Below are 21,302 nucleotides of genomic sequence, written 5' to 3' on the forward strand. Positions count from 1 at the left end.
CAGTGTGTGACAAGACCAAACATCTTCACAGTACCTATGGATGTTTGAAGGGCCTATTGAACTAAAGAGATAGTATAAACCCAAACCCACCCCCTCCGTGCCTGTAGTGATTGGAAATTGCTGGAAAAATCAGATTAGGGATTGTGAAAGCAATGCAAGCAATATGGGGGTGGCACTGTCTGAGCACAGTGTTCCACTGCATCCAGGTTCTGTATCTCTTCTTCTCTGAGTGTGCAGCGTACCATTTCTGGTCCCTATGACTCCTCTGCCTCAACTACCTCACTGTTCTTCCAGCATTTGTGTGACCAGCAGCAGCAACAATGGAGTAAGAAAACGAGCTGGGGATGCTTTCTGGAGGGAAGGGCCAGTCTCTTTCCTGAGCTTTAATCAGCCCACAAAAAATCTGCTAAATTCAATGTATGGGAGCATTGTGAATATGGGTTCAAATAAGTCATGTTGACTTTAGCAGGTACCTTCAGAATGGGAATGCAAAATACCAACAAGCCTGTCCCAGTCCTATTTGCCAACCAAGATCTCATTTTGTTTTAATTCAAATGTATTACCTTCAACTATAACAGAACTTGAAAGAAATAACATTGAAAGCACCAACTCAGGTACAGACTCACCTAAACCCAGGTACTACCAAGGTCAAAATAATGAAGTCATCATCAGAGGCTCCTGCTGCTGTGTAAATGTAGTCACCAGCCACTTCCCACCCTGAAACAGCAGTCAAAAGTTAAACCAAATGCAGTCTGCCACAAGGTTTCATCACATTAAGCACATTAAGCACATAGTTCGACAAAGTTGCATGGTAAAGTTGCCAAGAGAAAAATCCTGAACAGATGTTTAATGTGTGGAAATGGACGGTGGAAACTTTTCATAGCATAGAGATAAATACCATCCCATTAAGCCATGTTAATGGAGAAAGTTATTACTGTTAATAACAATAACAATAACAATAAGTTGATCTATATTCTCCCCTCCCAGTGATGCGGGCTCAGTTTATTTTTGTATTATTTATTTGATATTTATACTTCCCATCCCAATGAACTGGCTCAGGGCTTCTGTAGCTGCTCAGAGGCTGATGCAGGTGGATTTCTGAATAACTCTACAGCCCATGAAATTGTTCACCCACCCCCACCATTAAAATTTCATTATTACTTATTTTTCTTCCCTGACTAACATTATCTGATGAGCTTCATGGGAAGTGGACATCTGAATCTAAACCTCCTTAGTGTCATGTCCATGCCATCTTCTCCAGGGCTCCACTGGAGATTTATAGCCAATAATGCCCTGTCCTGGGATTCATCTGCCTTTCCCCGCCTTTCCTGTTGTGAAAGACATCTGTTGGAGTGCAGCTTTTGAAGTCAGTCTTTGTGTAATGTGTAAATTAACCCCTTTCCTGGAATCTGTCTGCCAATTGTAAATCATGTCTCCAGGGAATGATCACCTGTTTGTTTGTTGGACTTTGATCAAAGACAGCATCCTCCCTGTTAGAAGCAGAAATTCCCAGAATCTCCAGTTCTTGCCTGGAGATCTCAGATATTGAACATTATAGATAACCTTTGAAATGTGATGTATTCCTTTTGGTCTTTTGATAATATCAATTGTACTACTTTCAAAATGCTCAGATTGTTACCCTGTTTATAACGTGCGGAAAAACCTTTGCCATAGTCCCAGCTTTCTCCCAGGAACGCCAGCTGTCTTGAAACTAAGATAGTGCTACGATGATTCCCAAAGCTTGTTTAGTCTCATGAGCTATTGGGATGGTCACATAGCTTAGGCAGAACTGAATAAAAAGCATACTGAACACAGAATGTAACTGGAGCACATCAAACCATGCCTTGGGAAGAAACAGACTCACAAAGTTACCTGTCATTCCTTTATATTCCAAACTGATTCCACTGAGGACGGTTGTCTCCATGTTAGCTGGCAGCATATTCCACCACTTGTACTCAAAGCCTAGCACCGGCTCAGTCCCAACAGGGCAGCTGATGCAGCCTGGAACAGAAGGCAAAAATGTTGTTTCTGGCCCAAGCTACACATATGCTGGAAAAGCTGTAACTGACACCCTGATTCTTCTAGATCTTAAAAAAATGTGTGTGTGTGTGGGGGGGGGGGGGGGTTCATGTATGCTTTCATAAGGAAACTGAAAGAAAAGTATTATCCTGTTTCCCCCGAAAATAAGACATACCCATAGAATAAGCCATAGCAGAATTTCTACGCATATACGCCATAGAAGTAAAGCTGTGGCTGCTGTTTTACTCAGCACTGTGGGTCTCTCTCCCCCAGCACCAACCAGCAACAGTGGGAGGGTTGTGAGGCGACCTGCAGCACGGAGGGGAGGGGATGGTCGGCACTGGCACTAGTGCGCTAGCCAGCACCCACGTGCAGGGGCAGAGCGCTGTCAGCATCAACACCCTGCCCCTCTGCACCACAGTACTGGCCACCCCAGTCTCTCTCACCCCCCACAAACACCAGTAAAACTGCTGCTCCACAGCACTGAGCAGCAACAGTCTGTGGGTCTCTCTCACCCCACACAAACACCTTTGTTGATAGCACCGACTTTTCTAAATACCAATAAGACACTCCCTGAAAATAAGTCATAGTGTGTTTTCTTGAGGAAAATATATATATAAGACAGTGTCTTGTTTTCAGGGAAACACGGTTAATGCCCTTAACCCTGCACTGCTTCCTAAATCAGATCAACAACCCCCTCCCCTGCTGGTTCCTTGCTGGTTTATTTTATTTTAAATTCTAGAGTTCAATCATAGATATCCTGGGCAACGGAAAATTACAGTAAGATCCAGAGCAAGAATAGCACCTATTCTCAGCAGCAGGTGGCATTCCTTGCTAGTTGCTCGCTACACCTTCTGAAATGAGATCACTCCAAGCAGGCCCTGATTCAATGGCAGCATGTTTTCAAAGTAGCACTGAGGTCCAGCCTCCTTGCTGCCTTGTTGGGTGGGGAAAGTCATCCCTGAGTGGAGTCCCACATAATACTTCTATGGTAATCAGTGCAATCCTAAGAACACTTTCTTGTGAGTAAGCCATATTGAACAAATTGAGTAAAAGCACTAATTAGCCATGTCTTGAAATATGGTGGAAAGCAAGCAGTTTTAAGGACAAGATGATGTGCAGTGTTATCAGCAGACTGCATCATTATGCAGTGTTTGACAGGGAAAAGCATCTTCCAACATGGCAAAGGATGTCATCCACAAGAACAAGCAGGGAGTCCTCCCAGAGATGTGAAGGCCCCAAAGGCAAAACCCCACAAAATTCAATAGAAAACGTTTGTTTAAAAATTTTGCCCTTGAGGCCTTTTCCTCCATTTTCCAATGGAGAAAAAATGGAAATTTAGGGGAATACTGGAAAAAATCCTATGAAATACTTTGTCTTCTAGAATGAGTGAGATACTTTTTTGTAGACATATATAGCCCTTAAATACAAGATGCATTTCTGGAGCTAGAAGGATATCTGATTTTCATGGGGATAGCATGCAGGTCTTTCATTGCTTCTATAGCTCTTTTCACCTGGCTCTTCTCTTGCGGTTTACCTTTTCATCTCTCCTCAAACCGCTGTGACATATATACCCACAGACTGGGTATCAAGTAGGCTATTTCTTTACCTGGCTGTTGGGAAGAAAGATGGAAGTGGGACAGAAACCATACCAAAGTCTCAAAGGAAAACTCTGAGGGCATTTCTGCACTTCATTAAAAATAGCATTACACCAGCTGAGTGGCATAACGCTAAATATAATTGTGCCTCCTAGCCCCTCCTCACCTTTTTGATGTCTCGCTCTTCTCTGCCACCATTTTGCACTTCTCCCCTTCCTCAAGTGCTGCTTGAAATGGCGGAAGAGAGCAATGCGGTTTATACGCAACTCTTTTTCACCTGTCAATCAAGCCAGGCAGCCAATCCCCTTTTCCCATGCTTTAAAGGGCCTGCGATGCCCGCTATTTTTTTTTATTCAGTACTCTGTTTAAACACCTATGATTATACATGCATTGTACTCCTGTATTGCTACCCATTATGGAATCATGAGTCTTGCTTCTTTTAAAAATGAATCTCATTCCTGATTGGGGGGAAGCTTAGAGAGGCATGCTTTGTGCTACAGCTTTGGGGTAAAAGATTTTCTGGCTTTGCCTTCATGCTTTTATGCCTATTCGTTACTATAGGCAGTTTGCTTTAAAAAATACCATCAACTCCCATCCCCACGAGACAGGAGAGGGAGGTGGGTGCAAGGATGGGACATTGGAGGCATAGATCGTGCTTCTTCGCCTCCATACCTTTCTTTGGCTGGTGGGCTGCTGGTTGCTCTCCATTAGACAGCGCTACATATGTTGATGAATCCACTTTTGGAGGGATTCCCGCACCCTTTAAAAATAGTGAAATGCTAAGCTTAAGTAGTCATTATATTCCATCTCCTTCACATGTCACCAACATGCAGCATCTGGGCAGTAACTGGCCAGCTACATCCTCCATTTTAAAGCGCTAGCTGGTGAATCCCAAAAAGTGCATTCACCAACATATCAAGAAAGAAAGAAAGAAAGAAAGAAAGAAAGAAAGAAAGAAAGAAAGAAAGAAAGAAAGAAAGAAAGAAAGAAAGAAAGATGTGTGTGTCAAGCCTTAATCACTGACCTCCTAGACAGGTAAGAGAAAGCCCTCTGTGTTTCAGGCATTCATAATACAACATCATGCTAAAGTTTTACATTTTAAAGAACATCACCCAAGTGATTGCGTCACTTAAACTAGAAGGAAAGAATGGGATTTACCAGACCCATTAGAGTACGATCCGTATGCGCAGGGCTCACAGGTGCTGGCATTTGTCTTGTAAAACCCAGAGTTGCATGGTGGGCACATCATTTTCACACCTGAAGGGGGCAATGACACAGCGCTGGGGAGATCCTCTTTGCAGATCTTTGGCTCAGCCCATTTATACATTAGCTGGGTCTGGGAAGATGCAGATTATTATTGTTATTAACACCAAATACTTGTGTGTCACTTTTAATATGCAAAAAGCTTTGTAATGAATACCACATTCTTCCACACGAGTACTCAAGTGGTATGTACAGACACACATGCAGAAAACAGTAGTTGTTGGACACAGGAAGTCATTTCTGCACTGAAAGACTGAGGATACAGGTCAAAGAAAACCAGTTCTTTGCAAGCAAAGTAGCAGGGCATAGTGAGGGCTGGCTAGTGATGGTGATACCACGATCCCTCTTCCTTCCCTCTCCCCAGAAACTGTTTACAGTGTTTTAAGCACTGATTGCATCAAAATAAATCAATAAATAAATTCACAGTAAATCAAATACCAGTTTATGTAACATTTCAATGTTTTAAAAAGCTGACTGCCCTTCTGAAGCTTGGAGGAAGAGCCAGTAATGAGTACTATCAGCATTCCACTCCCAATCACTGGCTGGCTCTAGTCTATAACCATGTGCAATTGGGAGAAGCCAAATGGGACGAAGCCATGCTCCTTCCACCAGGAGATAAACATGTGCTAGCTGCTTTTTATGGCACAACTGGACAGGAAAGACAAGGCAGAGGGCCATGACAGAAACAATGATCTGAACTTAGATTTCCTGATTTCAGATCTAGAAATGGGCACAAACCAGCTGACTAAAGTTTGTCACAAATTCTAGCTAAAGTTTATCATGATTTTTCACTGAAATTCATAAACTGAAGAATCATGCTGAACTTCCATGGATTTTAGTTCAACTCGTGGTATCTTGTTGCAGTTCATCATGAGAAATTTGAGCAGCTTCGAACTGCTTTCTGCTCCCCATAGCTTTTTTGCACTCCACAGCCTTCAAAAAGAAAGGGGTTAAGTGACCTCTGGGAAGCACTTCATCTTTGTGCTGGCTGGGGAAAACAGAAAGGAGGGAGGGTGAAATGCAGCAGAAAGGAGGGAGGGTGAAATGCAGCAGGGAGCAAAGCAGCAGGGAGCAAAACCACATGGTTAAATCATTGCAATCTGCTCCTTGCTACTTTGAGAAGGGAGCAGAACTGGAGGGTTTCCATATCGTGGAACCATTTAACTCCCTGCTTTCTGTTCCCTGCCACTTTTGCAGGGAGCAGAAAGCAGTGGTTTAAACTTTATATGGCTCACAAACCTATATGAACAAGTTTGGTTTGCAAACTGGCATGTTGGTTCATGTAGGTTTGTAGTTCCACCATGAACCAAATCACAAAAATGCAGTTTGTGCCCATCCATATTCAAATCCGGCATTATAGTCATATATGTGAAAGGAGAGTTAAAGGTTAAATGGGATGACTGAATTCATTACACGATGCCTTTATTACAAAAGAAGGCAGCAGGTTGCATAGCCTGTGCTCACACAATTCAGCCTAGCATGTTCTGTGGAAATTTGAGTAGCTGCAAAGGAGCAACACTGGGCTTTTTCATGTGAGCAGAGGCCGCAGAAAGCTGTATCCATGTCAAATGGAGAAAAAACATATCAAACATTTCCATTCTACTCGCTTCCCCTTTAATGTCCCCCAGAATGTTTGGTTGCTCATTGCAAGAAACATAAAATGCTTTGGGAGCAGATACGGGGAGTACAACCCCAGGCAGTTCCTTCAAGAAGTCTTCACTGTATGAATATGATGCACACATCTTTCACTTGACACAGCATATTTTTTATTTAAGTAAGCTTTCTCTTGCCCTGCCCTGGATTGACCCAATCTTGTTAGATATTGAAAACAAAGCAGAGTTGGCCCTAGTTAATATTTGCATGGGAGACAGCCAAGGAAGTCTAAAGTCGTGATGCAGAGGCAGGCAAACCACCTCTGAACATCTCTTGCCTTGAAACCCCACCAAGCTTACTCCCAGTCTCAGCTGTGAACTGGCCTCTCAAAAAACTCTCCTTTATGCATCTTTTGCACTGGTTTTAGTAATGAACAGCTAAAGCATTTTCTGCTCCATTTGGTTTTTTTACTGTTGTAACTGGTTTTAATATCTTTATGTAAGCCAGTAAGAATATAGTCAGGGCAGAGTGTAATTTTAAATACATAAATAAGCTAGTAATTCATGACTGGTTCTCTGTGTATGTACAAAAAGCATTGTGCAAATATTACAGAAACAGAACAGAATAGCTTCCCCCTTCTGGAAGGAAATTGGGTGGTATAAACACAGCATAAAGGTACTCTCTCCTGATTTACAAAGTACTTTCATTCGGAAATTATCCGTACCTGGGAGTACTCTTCACATACAAAAGGTGCTCTGCAATAAATTGTAAATAAATGGAAATTTAACATAAGACCCAGGATTCACCTGCCACTACTATAAGGAATCCTGAAGTGACATACCTCTCCGTTTGTATCACAGGCTGTGTGAGTGTAAAAATAATCCTTATCTGTGCAGGCTGGGCGAGGTTTGCATGCGGCAGAACCTGGTTCTTGATTGCAAAAGGGGAAAAGTCTGTGGTTAAAATGATATGACTACAAAACATCCATAACAGAAAAAGCTCAGGACCAACCTCAAAATGATGGCTGTGCCCTTACCCACACTTTACCTCAGTGCATTAAGCATCAATCACATCTACCATTTGATTTTACTTCATGGAGGGGACATAATGTGTGTTTTCATGGACTTTGGCCCTAGTTCCCAAATCTGCTCTACTACTTAATGCAGTGGAGTTTTGCAAGTAACCTCAAGGGCAGGGTACCCATAAGATCCCCTGTTGTAATCCAGGGCTGTAGCCATTATACGTATGCTGAGTCTCAGCAAGGCACCAAGTTTTCTCTTCTTTAGGGTATGGATCTCAGGCACTAAGGATAGGGGAAATCCATGCATGGGAGCATGGAGATCAAATGAAGAAACACCGTTGGTTTCTTGTAGAAATACACCCAAAAGCAAACGAAACCAATAAGCAAAAGGTTGCCTATTGGTTTCATTTATTTTTGAGAGCATGGAGAGCCAGCATCAGTCAGAGGAGACAAGAACATGCTAGATATTACCCATTAGCTCAGCTTCATATAAATTAAATAAATAAATGTGTTCATTTAAGGCAGTGCCTCCCATGAGAAGCACCTGATGGCAAGGAGGAAATGTACAATAAGGGACTAAAACTAAAGGCTCAGAGCCAAGGCAAAAAAGATGTGGGATAGGAAAGCAGAAGTTTATCTGGTATTACTTTCCATTTGGAAAATGCCCATATGCTAAAGGCCTCTGGAGTCTAGCAAGGGCAACGTAACAGAAATGTATCTAGGTGCCCATGACATCCATGCCTGGGCTCACCTGTTGGTGGGCTTTTTTTTTTTTTTTTTGAAGATGCAACACCTGCATGTATTGTTTCTTTTCTCCTTGACACTCTGTATTTTGTGGTAGGAGAAAACAATGCAAATTGAAGCAAGTTTTTAAATAAATTAGCAGAGTCTCTAGGCATGAAAATGAGCAGCCACATGAACAACATTTTTGAAAGATTTAAAAGGAGCAAAACATAGGGCATTTCTGCACATCTAAAAAAATAGTGTTACGCCAGTGTAATGGTGTAGCGCTGTAGATAATCACTCCTCTAGCCATTCCTCACCTTCTTTGCCTCCATACATTTCTTTGGCTGGTGGCCTGCTGGTTGTTCTCCTGTAGCTCGCGCTACACAAGTTGGGGAATCCACTTTATGCAATTCCCCAACTACCACTTTAAGATGGCATATGTAGTGAGCAGTTTGCTGCTTGGATGCTGGATGTTGGCAGCGTCATGTGCAGCATCAGAAATATAACAACTACCTAAGGTAAACATTACACTCAATTTATCAGGTGCAGAATTGCCCACACTGTAATTCATTTGCTAGAGCTGATGGAATGAGATTTTAAGGTAAAGAGTAGTAAACTTGGCCTGCAGCTTCAGATGAACTCGACTGCTGTGTAACCAACTTGGAATATGGAAAACACTGCCTAGCACAAGCAGCCTGCTTTGAAAGCTTTCAGACAGATCACATAGACCCCTGAGGGGTTACCTGAGTACATAGTGGCTTCACACTGGTGACAGGATGTTGCTTCCTTGCCAGAGTAGGAATTTTCTGGGCACTGTTGGCAGAAGGAAGAGCCGGGCTTGGCAGCGTAGGTGCCTGCCTTACAAGGAAAGCATTCCGAAGTATAGGCCACTCCTGGAGGACAAAAGAAGGGGAGAGGCTAGATCCCACTGAACAGGCAAGTCACCTGGCTACCACCCATGCAAAAGCAGCAGATACTCTTGATGGTACTAGACCCAAAACATGCACCAGCCAAACACAAACCTGTAATCCCAATGTTCCTCACCAACACGGGCTTGGGAGCTTTCGACCACACAGAGAAAGCCATTGTTCTCCAGTAGAGAACGTTGTTGCCACGACCCAGCTCTACCTACAAATATTAAGCATATTGTGTAGTGAACTGCGTAAGAGGTTAGTGCTGGCTCCCAGAATGGCAGACAGTTTTGCTTCCCCAAGCCACCACTTTCTACACACACTATTTATTTCTTTGGACTTCTATGCCACCACTCCCAGAGTCACCGGCTTGTGGTGGCTTACAGCATTTTAAAATATACAATAGAATCCATATTGTAGATAGAGGTAATAAGATCAGGTCCCCCCTTCTAATTGAAACTGGCTCCCCCCGTTGGCCAACATCGCTTGGTTGGAACATCACAACTGGGAACAGAAGGGCTGAGGTAGTGAGAGATTAGGAGATAGGGTATTGTTGCTGCCATCTGTTAGATTGTTGTATGGGAATTGTACTTTACCATTTCAGGTTTTTAATGTAAACCGCCACGAGCCGGGTGGTCCAAGAGTGGCAGTCTATAAGTCCAATTATAAAAAAACAAACCAATAAACAAATAACATTAAAACCACCATAAAATAACCCAGCATCATCATCATAGAGAAATATAAATGCAATATAAATTGCAGTTCGTTCCAGCTGTGATCTTCTAACAGTGTGACAAGTCAAGGTTTCGAGGAGGGGCCCTGGATGGAATGTGTTGCTGTCCTGGCCTCCATCTTGCGAGAGCTCCATCTTACAGGCCCTGTGGAACTGCTACCACCCCTTTACTTACAGTGTGTACTTGCCACCCTTTTTCTGTGGTCTTCAGCCATCGTGACTTTTCCACTGTTGGCTGGCACTGGTCATTCTGAACCTGAACAAATAAGAACACAGAGTGAGGATAAAGTCTTTGTGCACAGGGGAATGAGTTGACTGGGTTGTCTGTTGTAGGCACTGGTATAAGATCAGCCATTGAAGCAATCAGCCTCCAAATATAGTACAAGATTCAGCAGGAGGATGAAAGATTTGCTAAAAAGCATGATACCAACTTCAATCTCTTTCCTTATTTTCTGGTTTAAATACCAACTGCCTTTTTCTTGACTTTAAGATGATGCACCCTCTTATATATAGTCCCAGATGATGGATGCAGGGATGGCCAGTTTTTTTAAAGGCAGTGCATAAGAGAACCCTCCCTTGCACAGTATGCAAAAACAGAGAGACAAGCAGATTCTTGGGAAACATACAAAGAACTCGAAGACGATGCTGCTGTCTGGATAGATGTACTCAAAGGAGACGGAGCCAGATTGCTTGAGATTAACAGCATACATGAGAGTGGCTGTGCACTCATCTGTGCTGGAGGCAATGAAATCTCCCATGGGAACCCACTTCGACCTGGAACAGAATGCCAAGAGAGAGAGAGAGAAAAGTCCAGGAGTTATGGGTGCTGCTCTAACACAGCATCAGAGATCAGACACTCCCAAAATATTATGAGGGAGTTGGCGTTATTGATGAGACAAGAAAGCTAAAAGCACAGACCCCAAATGTTCTGTCTTGACTAAAAAATGGGGAGTTGAATTTAGGAAGCAGGCATTCTTAGCAGGCATGCAAAAGGCTGGATGCTTCTCTGAATCATCCATGCCAGGCACTCACGGATGCTTTACTTTCCCCCAGGCAATTCACCTCTCACCAAAAATCATACCACCTAGTCTGTTCCTGTTCATGAAACTGTTTCTTTTTTTCACCACTCATTATTTTCAGGCTCAAAGTGCCACCCGTGTTGATTTCTCTCTGCTTTATACTGTAAGCATAGATAAAAGCCAGGATACATGTCACCAACCACATACTTTGGGAAGTCATGTACATTAATGGAAACCAAGAACGACTCTCTCCTTGACTGTAAGGTGGCACTGAACCTTCACCTGTATCTCCCCCTGTACATCATGAAAAGTGTTTCTGATCTAAAAGGAACTGGTAGGTTCAGACAACCTTAATGAGGAAGGACTCTGGCAACAGTAATCTGTTCCTCCACTGCTATGAATGTGCTTAGAAGTGTAATGAATAATTGAAATGAAACTATAAGTAGGTTACATTTGCACGTCGCACATTTACATCACAGCACCAGGCTGTTGCTTTCTTTACTTTTAAAAACATGCTTTTAAAGGGTGTTTTCTGGCTGAAAAGACCTTCCTCCACACCCTCCTTCACCATCAAAATGTTCAAAGCACCCAGGAAAGAAAACAAGTCTGCTCACCAGTATGCAAATGTTGGAGACTAACAAGCAGGATGAAGCCTGATTAAAGCTGACTCCCCTCCCAATGTTAGTTAAAACTCCTAATTTACATGTGTAAAGTTGTCATAAGCATCATATACTCTGATTGGCAGCAGTTTTCAAGGTAGAGTAAGACCTACTGCCTGAGATCCAGATGGGCATGTTTATAATTGAATCTGGGATTTTCAGCAAACAAATCTTAGATAACTGAGGGGCTCATACATGACCCACCAGCCAGGGCATGGGAGTTGGGGGGGGGGGGGGGGGTGAGGAGTCCTTCCCAAGTTTTTCCTTCCCAATTTCAGCCCACTCTGGATAAGAGACCTCTTAGTGTTGCTTGGACTGCAAAAAGAGCTGGTTGTGTTGAAGGCAGGGTGTGGCCCCCAAGCTGCTAATAATGAGGGCATCATAGGGGCTTCTTGTGGGGTATAGCAGGAAGTTCCCATGCAGACATGAGGTTAGGAAGGCACCCATGGTTTTTGTTTCTGCAGAGTGTTTAAAATGGAATAATTCAAGATAGTATTTTTACAAAGGAAATAAGGCTATAGTTAATACTTGTGAAATTTTAGGCAGCTTTTATTACATAGTTTGTATTTTTATTTATTATTAGTCATATTGTTCTTTAATTTTGTAATCCAGGTTTATGGTATTTTTTGTTGTAAGTATTTTCCTGTTTTACTCCATTGTTCTCCAGTTTTGCAATCATATTTTTGTGTGTATTGCTCTTACTACATTACTTTAAATTTTGCAATTCACCTTGATAAGGACCTAAATAAATGTCTCTGGCCTTGGAAAGCTCTCCGATGGCTGGCGCCTGGTGAGAGATTACAGGGGCAGGGGCTTACCTTTTCAGTGTTGCACCCATACCATGATACTACTTCTGGCAGAACTCAGATGTGATGCTACTATGTGGGGACTTTGCCCAAAACACTATGGTGGGTGAAAGGGCTGGAGGGCAATAGATCCCACTACCAGGCACCTATCACATTGGTTTTAGGTACCAAGCTAAAGCATTTCTTTCTATCTAGCCTTTTAGCTATGGTGTTTTTTATTAGCCATTTTATGGTCTGCTTCTGGTTTTATAGATATTTGTCAGGGTATGCAATCGATATTTTATGTTGTTTTATGTCTCTGATTTGTTTTTATATTGATAATTTATGCTGCTTCCATCATTTTATCATATTTTTCCGTGTAAGCTGCCCCACTAAATAACTAAGCATTTATATAGCACTTTCAGTATTTCAGTATAAAAGATGACTAGTAAACTGTTCTATGAATTTCGTTGACCATCTTAACAATAATAAAAATTTTGTAGCATTTGTTTTTAAAGCAAAATCTTTTCCACCGCTGTAAAAGAAAGAGTAGGGGGAATGTGGAATTAGAAACAAATCTTGAACAGAGCTCTCAGGAACATGATGAGAAAAGCCATGCTGAATAGAATTAAAAGAACTGACAAAAAACACTTTTCAGTTGTGTGTTATTTCAATAGGTCCATTTCCCTATAATTGGTAGATTTGAAATGACTGAATAGATTTTAAAAAATAGTACTCTGGTAATGAATATTGGATGGAGACTATATTAAAACCTGCACTAGGAACAATGTTTTCCACCCTCTTTTTCAGAAGCCGGGAGGTGGGTGTTTGCATGAATACAAATCAAAGGTATGTTTTTTGCCTCTGCACATATTTGCATTAATAAGTCTAATGCTAAAAGCACTTCTTTTCATTTAATGCTTGGTAGGTGTTTTGAAAATATATTGACATTGATCTTTTGGTCAGACTTTGGTATTTGGTTAGCAAGTGTTATCATTAAATACTGGTTTATAAAGGGAAAACACACATTACAGTGTCATGTAGGAAACTCCTGAAAAAATATTAAGCATCCTGGTACATATTCACAGTATTGTTTAGTTTTTACCTTTAGGAATCTCTAGGGATTTAGGGTGACAGCCTAATTTTCTAGCAGATGCTAACCAAAAAGCAGCAGCTCTTAATAACATATCATGCAAAACAAAGGAATCTTGAAGCACAGAGCAGCCTGTTCACATGCCATTTCAGATACCACTCCTAGCACAACGGCATCAGAAACAATGTTTGGCTGCAATTCAGATGCTCTGTTTCAAGTTATGTCAGGTCACAGCAAAGTGTAAAGTGATCTCTATGGTTTGGATTTCACAGATAGGTAGGTATACATTGGCTTAGATTCCACTTAAAATTTCCAAGGAGGGAAGGACTTCCATCTATGGAAGCACGACTTCACTGCCTCCCATCGAACATAATAAATTTAATGCTGCCTGTTTGCTGTACACTCTCATCATTTTTGCCTGGAACCCCCCATGTGCCACTTGCACACTGCACTCAAGAGCACATTACTGTCAGCTGCTCCCATTCACCTCAGGAGTCTTGGCGCTCTGCCTGTTCACACACCCACACACACACCCAAACACACATCTTGTGGACTGCATGTTGTATCAGGTGCCAGGAGTGCACTGGGACAGTGTGAAACCCAGTGCCAGTTCCCCTCCTCCTTGCAAGAGCATACCAGTGCAAAGACTGGGCCACCCTCTCAGATCTCTCTTACTGTGAGCTGCCTGCTGGAGACATCTGAGATCAGTAATAAGGTGGGCTTGGAACCAATCCCTATCTATCAAGCACCAATCACACAGAAACAGAGCTGCACAGCAGTATACGTATTCATTGAATAGCATCTGGAACACTGAAATCAAACTATATGAATGGGGTTACCAAATCCAAGAAAGTTCCTGCACCTATGCAGGTGCTGACAGACTGTGGGAATAGCTGTCTCTAGAACTGCATGCTCATGAGAGGAGCAATTATCGTGGTTGTACCACTGTCTGTAATTATTATTATCATCATTATAATTATTATTATGATCATTATTTATAAGATTTATGGGCCACCTTCCTCCAAGGACTCAAGGCAGTTGCAGCTTGTAGTGGTGCAGGAGCTAGAACAAGGGAGTTGGCAAAACCCCAGCAGGGAAGCTGGAAGCAGCAGTCTCTGCAGCCATTGGTCATGTCACAGGCTTGGTGCATTGTTGGCACTGGATGGAGTCTATCCTAGTTTCATACCTTGGAGCCCAAGGAAACACAAGGATAGCAATGAGTAATATCTTGCAGTAGCATCAAGGAGCAAGAGGGCTACAGATGTGCTCTTACAGGCTTCACAGCACCTTCCTTTATTTTGGATGTTCCCACATAGTTGGGCTGCATCTGCTCAGGGACACAGCGTAACTATGGAGCCAATATTTACAACAGCAACATCAGTGTCTTTCGGGGCATAACCAGAGCTGGAGAGCTTTAGGATGCCAATCAAGCCTTGTTCCTCACTTGACACTGTCCAGTTATGTACCAGTGCTGGAGGTACAATTGCATGGCACCAATGCACCTTAGTGCAGACATCTCTCCAAATATGCTGGAGTACTTCCTGCTTATATCGTTGTGTCTTTGCCATACTCCAGCATAGAGCTTAGTCACTGCCCTATGCTACTGCACTGTTAATTATTCAAAATGCTGGCCTCCATACCCACAATACAACATACATACCATCTACTAAAGCAACAACTGCTCAACAAAAAATCGGGCTCCCTTTATAGGGTTAATAAGGTGGTTGAAGAATATATCTTAATTTAATTAACATAAGTTAATTCAACTGTTCAATTAACTGTTTTATCAATGTAAAGTTAACTGTATAAACCCTGAAGTTAGCTGCCCTGAGCCAATCTGGAAGGGCCAGCTACAAGAATAAAGTTGCTGCTGCTGCTGTTCTTGTTAAAATGAGTGACTATGTGAAAATTCATAATAGTATTTGCATGCTTTGAACAAGTTGCAAAGCTGAACTTTTCCTGATGCAGAATTTTTCAGTCCCTAGTATAATCTCAAAGAATTGCTAAATAATGGTAATATAGGCACATATAGATTCCAGTCAGGTATCACCAACAAACCACAATGAATGACCTCTGTGTTTATTACTGCACATTCCCTCCCCCTTCTCTCACATGCAGACCAACAATTGAAGGCTTCTTGAGTTAGGAAGTCTTGGATCTAGCTCCAATTTGTTTTGATTCTCAAATGTTTTTGTCTTAGGAAATTGACATTTGTTTCCTGCCGACAACCTAAGCTTCTAAATCACATTTTAATTCTGGTTTAGAGTCCCCATTACTGGGAAAGAAATGTAACCCAGTTTGTTATGGTGGGAATAACAACATTTGGGAATCACAACAAACTGGAGTTAGACTGTAGCCTTCCGGAATTCACTCATGAATTTATGTGAATGCAGAAGCAAACATGTGAACCTGATGATTGGAAGCTAACCCACCTCATTGACAAATTGTAGCTTGTTAGCATCACTTGAATGCAGCCATAATTAAATTCACAACCATGGCACAACCAATTTTCAAAGTTGTTGATGAGTTGATTTTTCTATTCTGCTCAATTGGTTGACTGTATTCTGCTTTGTATTGCATTCACATTTACCTTAGGCAGTGTCTAAAATTAATTTTGGAACTGGGTCTTGCATATGTAGACAGACTAAATCACAGCATAAAATGTAATCTTGATGTAGTTGTGTGATTGCAACAAAATTCCTACTAGCACTGTGATTTAATCAACGTGCATGTGCACTGATGCACATCATTAACTTACAAGGAAAAAAAGATGAACGCTAAAAACTGTAGCAAACCGGATATGCTGAGTCACCTGCACAAATTCTGGAAATCACAAATGGATGAACTGCTGATAGCTAATTTACCAGTGCCTCATGGAAACGAAGACTCCAAACTCCAGATTCAAGGGGAGAAGTTCATACAGAATGCATTTCATAAACAGCCATAATAAAGGGTCTAACTTTTAGAATCTGCAGCCTTAAGGGCAGTGACTCAAGTAATCCAGAATGGCTTTTAAAGCATATATAAATGATAACAAGCTCACTCACATGGTGCAGTTTTCCAAGGACTCTGTGAAGCTGTCATCAATTTCAAGGTTGGTTGCTATGCTGGCAAAGCCATGGGGCAGTGTATCCCATTCATCGAACCTGATGCCAGTGCCCAGAGAATATGTTCCCTCTGCACATGGCTTGCATGACTGATCATTCATGTCCAGGTACTCGCCAGCTTTGCAGGAAAATGCTGAAATGCAGACAAGAGCAACAAAAGAGAGATCAAAGGATTTTCTATAAAGATTGCTGGTATTTTATAAAGTATTATTAAAATACAGCTGTTCTCATTAGACTATGCAGCCAGAAGGTTGCCTTCTGACAACACTATTTAGCAAAGAGTGAATATATTTTAAGGTTGTTACTCCCCTTTCCCTATGTGTTTTATCCCAAACTCAAAAAAAGCTTAAAGGTTAGAGACAATGTTAAAACATATCTTTATGTATTTAAAAATACATATTTTTAACAATATTTATAAGCCCGCCTTTCCTCCAACATTTGGGATCCGAGACTGGTTCTTCTTGATCTTTTTTCTCTTACTGGCCCTAAACTGACATTAAATGTTAATTTATCTGTAGTTATTCTGATATAGCTGTTACTCAGAGATGTAACAAAGGTACCGCTAAGGTACCAACAAATTGGATCAGATTAGTGGGATCAATCTAGTTCAAGATCCTATGACATGCGGCTGCCAAACACTTGTCCCAGAGAGTGAACAAACAGGGCATAGAAGCCAAGATTTCCTGCTGCAGGTCCTCAGAGGTTTACTGCTGTTGAATGTGGAGGCTCACTTGAGTTACCAAAGCTAATACCCATTGACAGACCTACCCTCCATGAGTCTAATAATGGGAAATGACAAACTAAACAGCTGGATCTGGTCATTTCATTACATCTATTAATTCATACCTGATTTAACTAATCCAGCTGGTTTATGACTAAGTGATTTTTGCTGTAATTTAAAGTGCCTTCACCTGCTGTGAACCTGCCTTCTTTGTGCTTATCCAGTAAATATTCTCCACCACCACACAAAGATCTGGAACTGATCCTGTCTGTCTGCTGTTTCAGTTCTAAAACCTAATGGATCCAAATTGATTTCTTGCTTATATGAGATGCTGATCTTAACACTAATTCTCTGCAAAGCTGTTTTTTGTATTTCTTCAGGAAAAAAAAGTGAAAGAAGGATCAAAGCCAACAGAGTTGTAGGCAAGGACAGAATTGCAGTCAGAGTCATTCCAGATTCAGATCACAATGTGGGGGTGGAAAGCCAAGATCAAAATGTATTAATTGTTCTAAGCCCTTGGGCTGTAACACATTCCAGCTACCTCTCCTGCCAAGGTTCTGTGGTGATGTTTCAATCTCATCACTAAAATTACAAGGTCTTTAATATTTTTTGCCTTTTAATGGTATGCAGTAATAGCCTGCCCTGAAATCTCAGGGAGATAAGCAAAAATAAAAAAAAATCTAAATAAGGACAGCAGAATTTTTTTATTGCGCTTCCTGAATCCTAAACAAGCTTTGCAAGAGTAGAGAAGCTAAATTTAAACAATGCTTCTTGCCACAGTTCAGTTCCCCCACTGAGCAGTAAGTGTTCCTTTTGAGAAGACAAATTCTCACTTGCAATCACCAGAAAGCAACATCATCTCACAACAGTACATTTGGGAGGTTAAATTCATCCTTTGCAGCTAGGGATGCCAGCCTCTAGGTGGGACCTCGGGAACCCCTGGAATTACAGCTCATCTCCAGACCAAAGAGGTCAGTTTCCCTGGAGAAAATGGATGCTTTGGAGGGTGGACTCTCTGGCATTGCACCCCACTGAGGTCCCTGTGCTCCCCAGGTTCCATTTCCAGATTTCCAGGAGTTACCCAATCTGAATCTAACAACTTTGTCCCCCACCGGTGGCAACCCTCTTTGCAGTCCTGATTTTGCCAGTGCAAGGGCTTCTGATTAGGAGGGATGCTGGCAGAAACTCATACCTGGCATCCCGTCTTCCTGCAGTGGGTTTCACTGATTTGACAGGAAAGTTTGAGTATGTTTCCCTATAAACTGCCTGTATATAGCACTTGATCCTGTACACCAAAAGGTATTGATGGCAACCAGTTTTGCATCTTCCATGGCTCTCAGCAAACCCTGAAAAGGCAGTACTAGAAGTACTGTGCATAAAATGTGCATAAGTACATGCGCATAAGGGGGGGGGTGCTGAAGCGAGAAGCGGGAATTCTCATAAGTGAAATCACCCTGTTCTGTCTCATGCCAGCAAAGCCGCTTGCAGCAGCAGAAATGTTTCTAGCATAAGGAGCAGGAGGAACCATTGTACTTGCTTCCCTCTCCCCATGGCAGCTACTTGTGTGGTATGTCTTGCTCTCACCATGCCCAGCATTGCCGTTTTGAGTCCCACAAGTGGGATGGTTGGGAAGTTGAAGGTAGAGAAAATCTGCTTCTGCCACTCTGGTAGTGCACAGAATCCAACTTATTGTTACTTTAATTGAAGAATAGCCTAGAAGAACATGGTAATATTCAACTGTTGCAGTTAAGTCAGCTTGACCCAGATCAGTGTCTGAGTGGTAGATCTTCTGGAAAATATGCAGAAGTTGCTTTGAGTTCCTTGAAAGAAATGCATATATGTAATAAATAATAAATATATTAGATCTGTTTTTCTTTCAAGGAACTCAGAACAATTTCTGCATATTTTTCATGAGATCTACCACTCTCAGACATTGACTTGCCTTTTATCCTGTGCTGAAGCAGCTGCATTGGTTGCCAATTGCTGCCCGGATCAGGTTCAAGGTTCTGGTTTTGACCTTTAAGGCTATACGCGGGTTGGGACCCACATACCTGAGGGACCGCCTACCACCCTACATCCCCCGCAGGGCTTTACGCTCAGCGGGGGAGAATCTCCTGATCGTTCCTGGCCCTAGAGAAGCGCGCCTGGCCTCGACCAGGGCCAGGGCCTTTTCGGTCCTGGCCCCTACCTGGTGGAACGAGCTCCCGGGTGAGCTGCGGGCCCTGCAGGATTTACCAGCTTTCCGCAGGGCCTGCAAGACGGAGCTCTTCCGCCAGGTTTTTGGTTGAGGCCGAGGTCAGCGAATGAGTGCCAACATTCCCCCCCCCCCAGACTTAGCATCTCCTCCCCACCCTCCCTGCCGCTCTGATAGCAGGGGTAGGAATAATAAGTTCCGCCATGTTGGGATTGTTTTAAAGTCTTTTAATGGGTATTTTAATGGGGATAGGACTGCTGTGACCCGCCACGAGCCTTCGGGGAGTGGCGGGATATAAATCCAAATAATAATAATAATAATAATAATAATAATAATAATAATAATAATAATAATAATAATAATAATAATAATAATAATAATCCATCATGGAATTCAAGGTGATGTATGTGGGGCTCCCAAGAGGCCTCCCATCCAGCTCCTGACCAGATCAAGACCTGCTTAGTCACAGCAAGGCTGCTGTATCATGTGCCTTCAGGCCATTATTTGAGAAATAATCTAAGTAACTTCTGTTGATTGATTAAGCAATAATTTCAAAGCCAAAACACACTGTATTTTTAGATCATGTACATATATATTGCAGTTACCATTATCTGAGAATAGGAATTCCCTCCTGCACAAAAGAAAGGGAATTGCCTCCATTAAGATAGTACTTTCTATTTGTAGTTCCAAAAAGAATTTAAAAAAATTAAAAGATGTTATCCAATTAATGGGGTCAACTTTTTAGTCAATCCAAAGTTTTGAATCAATTAATAAACCTAATTAAACACAGCAGCCCAGTCACCAGCTGCCTGCTATATCTCTCAACTGCATAAAGTAGGCTCAGTAAAATTTCATTTGCCAGTCAATTAAGATTAGAACATAGAAATAGCAAAGAATAAAAACCCATTTAAAATCTACCATTCGGCCTTAAAATAGGGCAATATAAAATGTTTCTATGGTTTTACCCCCAACACAGGTGGTTTTACCCCCAACACAGGTGCAAAAATACTTAGATCATGAGAAGTGATGCACCAAGAGGAGTGATGCAACAGAAAGATATTCTATTGCACGAGGAGCTTAGCACTCTCTCTTTGGCATTCTCAATTATTAGTAGGGGCTACTTCCACTGAAAATAGCAAACATCACATTTGAGTAAAATAATAGCAGTGCTGTGCCACCCATGCATCCCAGCAATAGGGACCTTGTGCCCCGTAGTCTGGCTCATGGATCTTCTGAAGTGCTGAAAGCAGTTGCTAATGGGGAAAGATGCAGTGGCAGCAATAATAACTTACAACATTCTGTTCCTCTGATGGGGTCTGGAAGTCCTGTGCAGAGTCCTGGGTTGTGTGGCACTGCTACTCTCCATCTGGAGCCTAGGCTGTTGCAGGCTGTGTATTCATAATGGTATTCAGACTGGAAGACAAAATATGTGGCGGGAATAATATGATGTGCATTTCAGCACAGTTCACAGGTGCTTTCCCCTCTTGCTCTTTTATCTCCATAGAAAATAATAAAAATGTATTATTTTCAGACCTATAGAATTTTATACAACAAATTCAATAGTGGGTTCAATAAGGCGTAGAATCGCTTGTGTGACAAAACATCAACTCTTCATTGGTTACACACAAATGAAATTAAACAGCCCACCAACCAAACTTATATACAGTTCAGAGGTTCCTGCCAAAGACTGTGCTTGGCCCTAAGCAGAGCCCCCTGGTTGGACAACTATAATACCCAATAGCAGGCTGGATCCTGCATGCCAGCCAATAGTAATCACACATCCCCAATGCTAGTTTTAGGATTCCCATTCCTGGTCTCTGCAAGCCTACCTACACAACACAACGTTGTTGTTGTTGCTGC

The 21,302-nt window shown here is 42.0% G+C and overlaps 2 protein-coding genes across 5 annotated transcripts in view; one reads left to right on the top strand and one right to left on the bottom strand.

Annotated features, from left to right (window-relative positions):
* Positions 1-21,302, top strand: part of RPL10A (ribosomal protein L10a) — a 486,091-nt gene that overhangs the window by 130,382 nt on the left and 334,407 nt on the right. The window lies entirely within an intron of this gene.
* The window catches only part of ELAPOR1 (endosome-lysosome associated apoptosis and autophagy regulator 1), a 74,864-nt gene that overhangs the window by 25,617 nt on the left and 27,945 nt on the right, over positions 1-21,302 (bottom strand). For all 4 annotated transcript variants that reach the window (XM_077334238.1, XM_077334236.1, XM_077334239.1 and 1 more), the window contains exons 2-11: positions 20,735-20,855; positions 16,468-16,660; positions 10,491-10,638; positions 10,040-10,120; positions 9,243-9,348; positions 8,964-9,113; positions 7,315-7,403; positions 4,776-4,953; positions 1,873-2,001; positions 627-717 (exon numbers count right to left, since the gene is read on the bottom strand). In XM_077334238.1, the coding sequence (XP_077190353.1) occupies positions 627-717; positions 1,873-2,001; positions 4,776-4,953; positions 7,315-7,403; positions 8,964-9,113; positions 9,243-9,348; positions 10,040-10,120; positions 10,491-10,638; positions 16,468-16,660; positions 20,735-20,855 (1,286 nt within the window). The remainder of the gene's footprint in view (positions 1-626; positions 718-1,872; positions 2,002-4,775; positions 4,954-7,314; positions 7,404-8,963; positions 9,114-9,242; positions 9,349-10,039; positions 10,121-10,490; positions 10,639-16,467; positions 16,661-20,734; positions 20,856-21,302) is intronic.

Source organism: Paroedura picta, chromosome 4, assembly GCF_049243985.1.
Source record: "Paroedura picta isolate Pp20150507F chromosome 4, Ppicta_v3.0, whole genome shotgun sequence".
In the NCBI taxonomy this organism is placed as follows: domain Eukaryota; kingdom Metazoa; phylum Chordata; class Lepidosauria; order Squamata; family Gekkonidae; genus Paroedura; species Paroedura picta.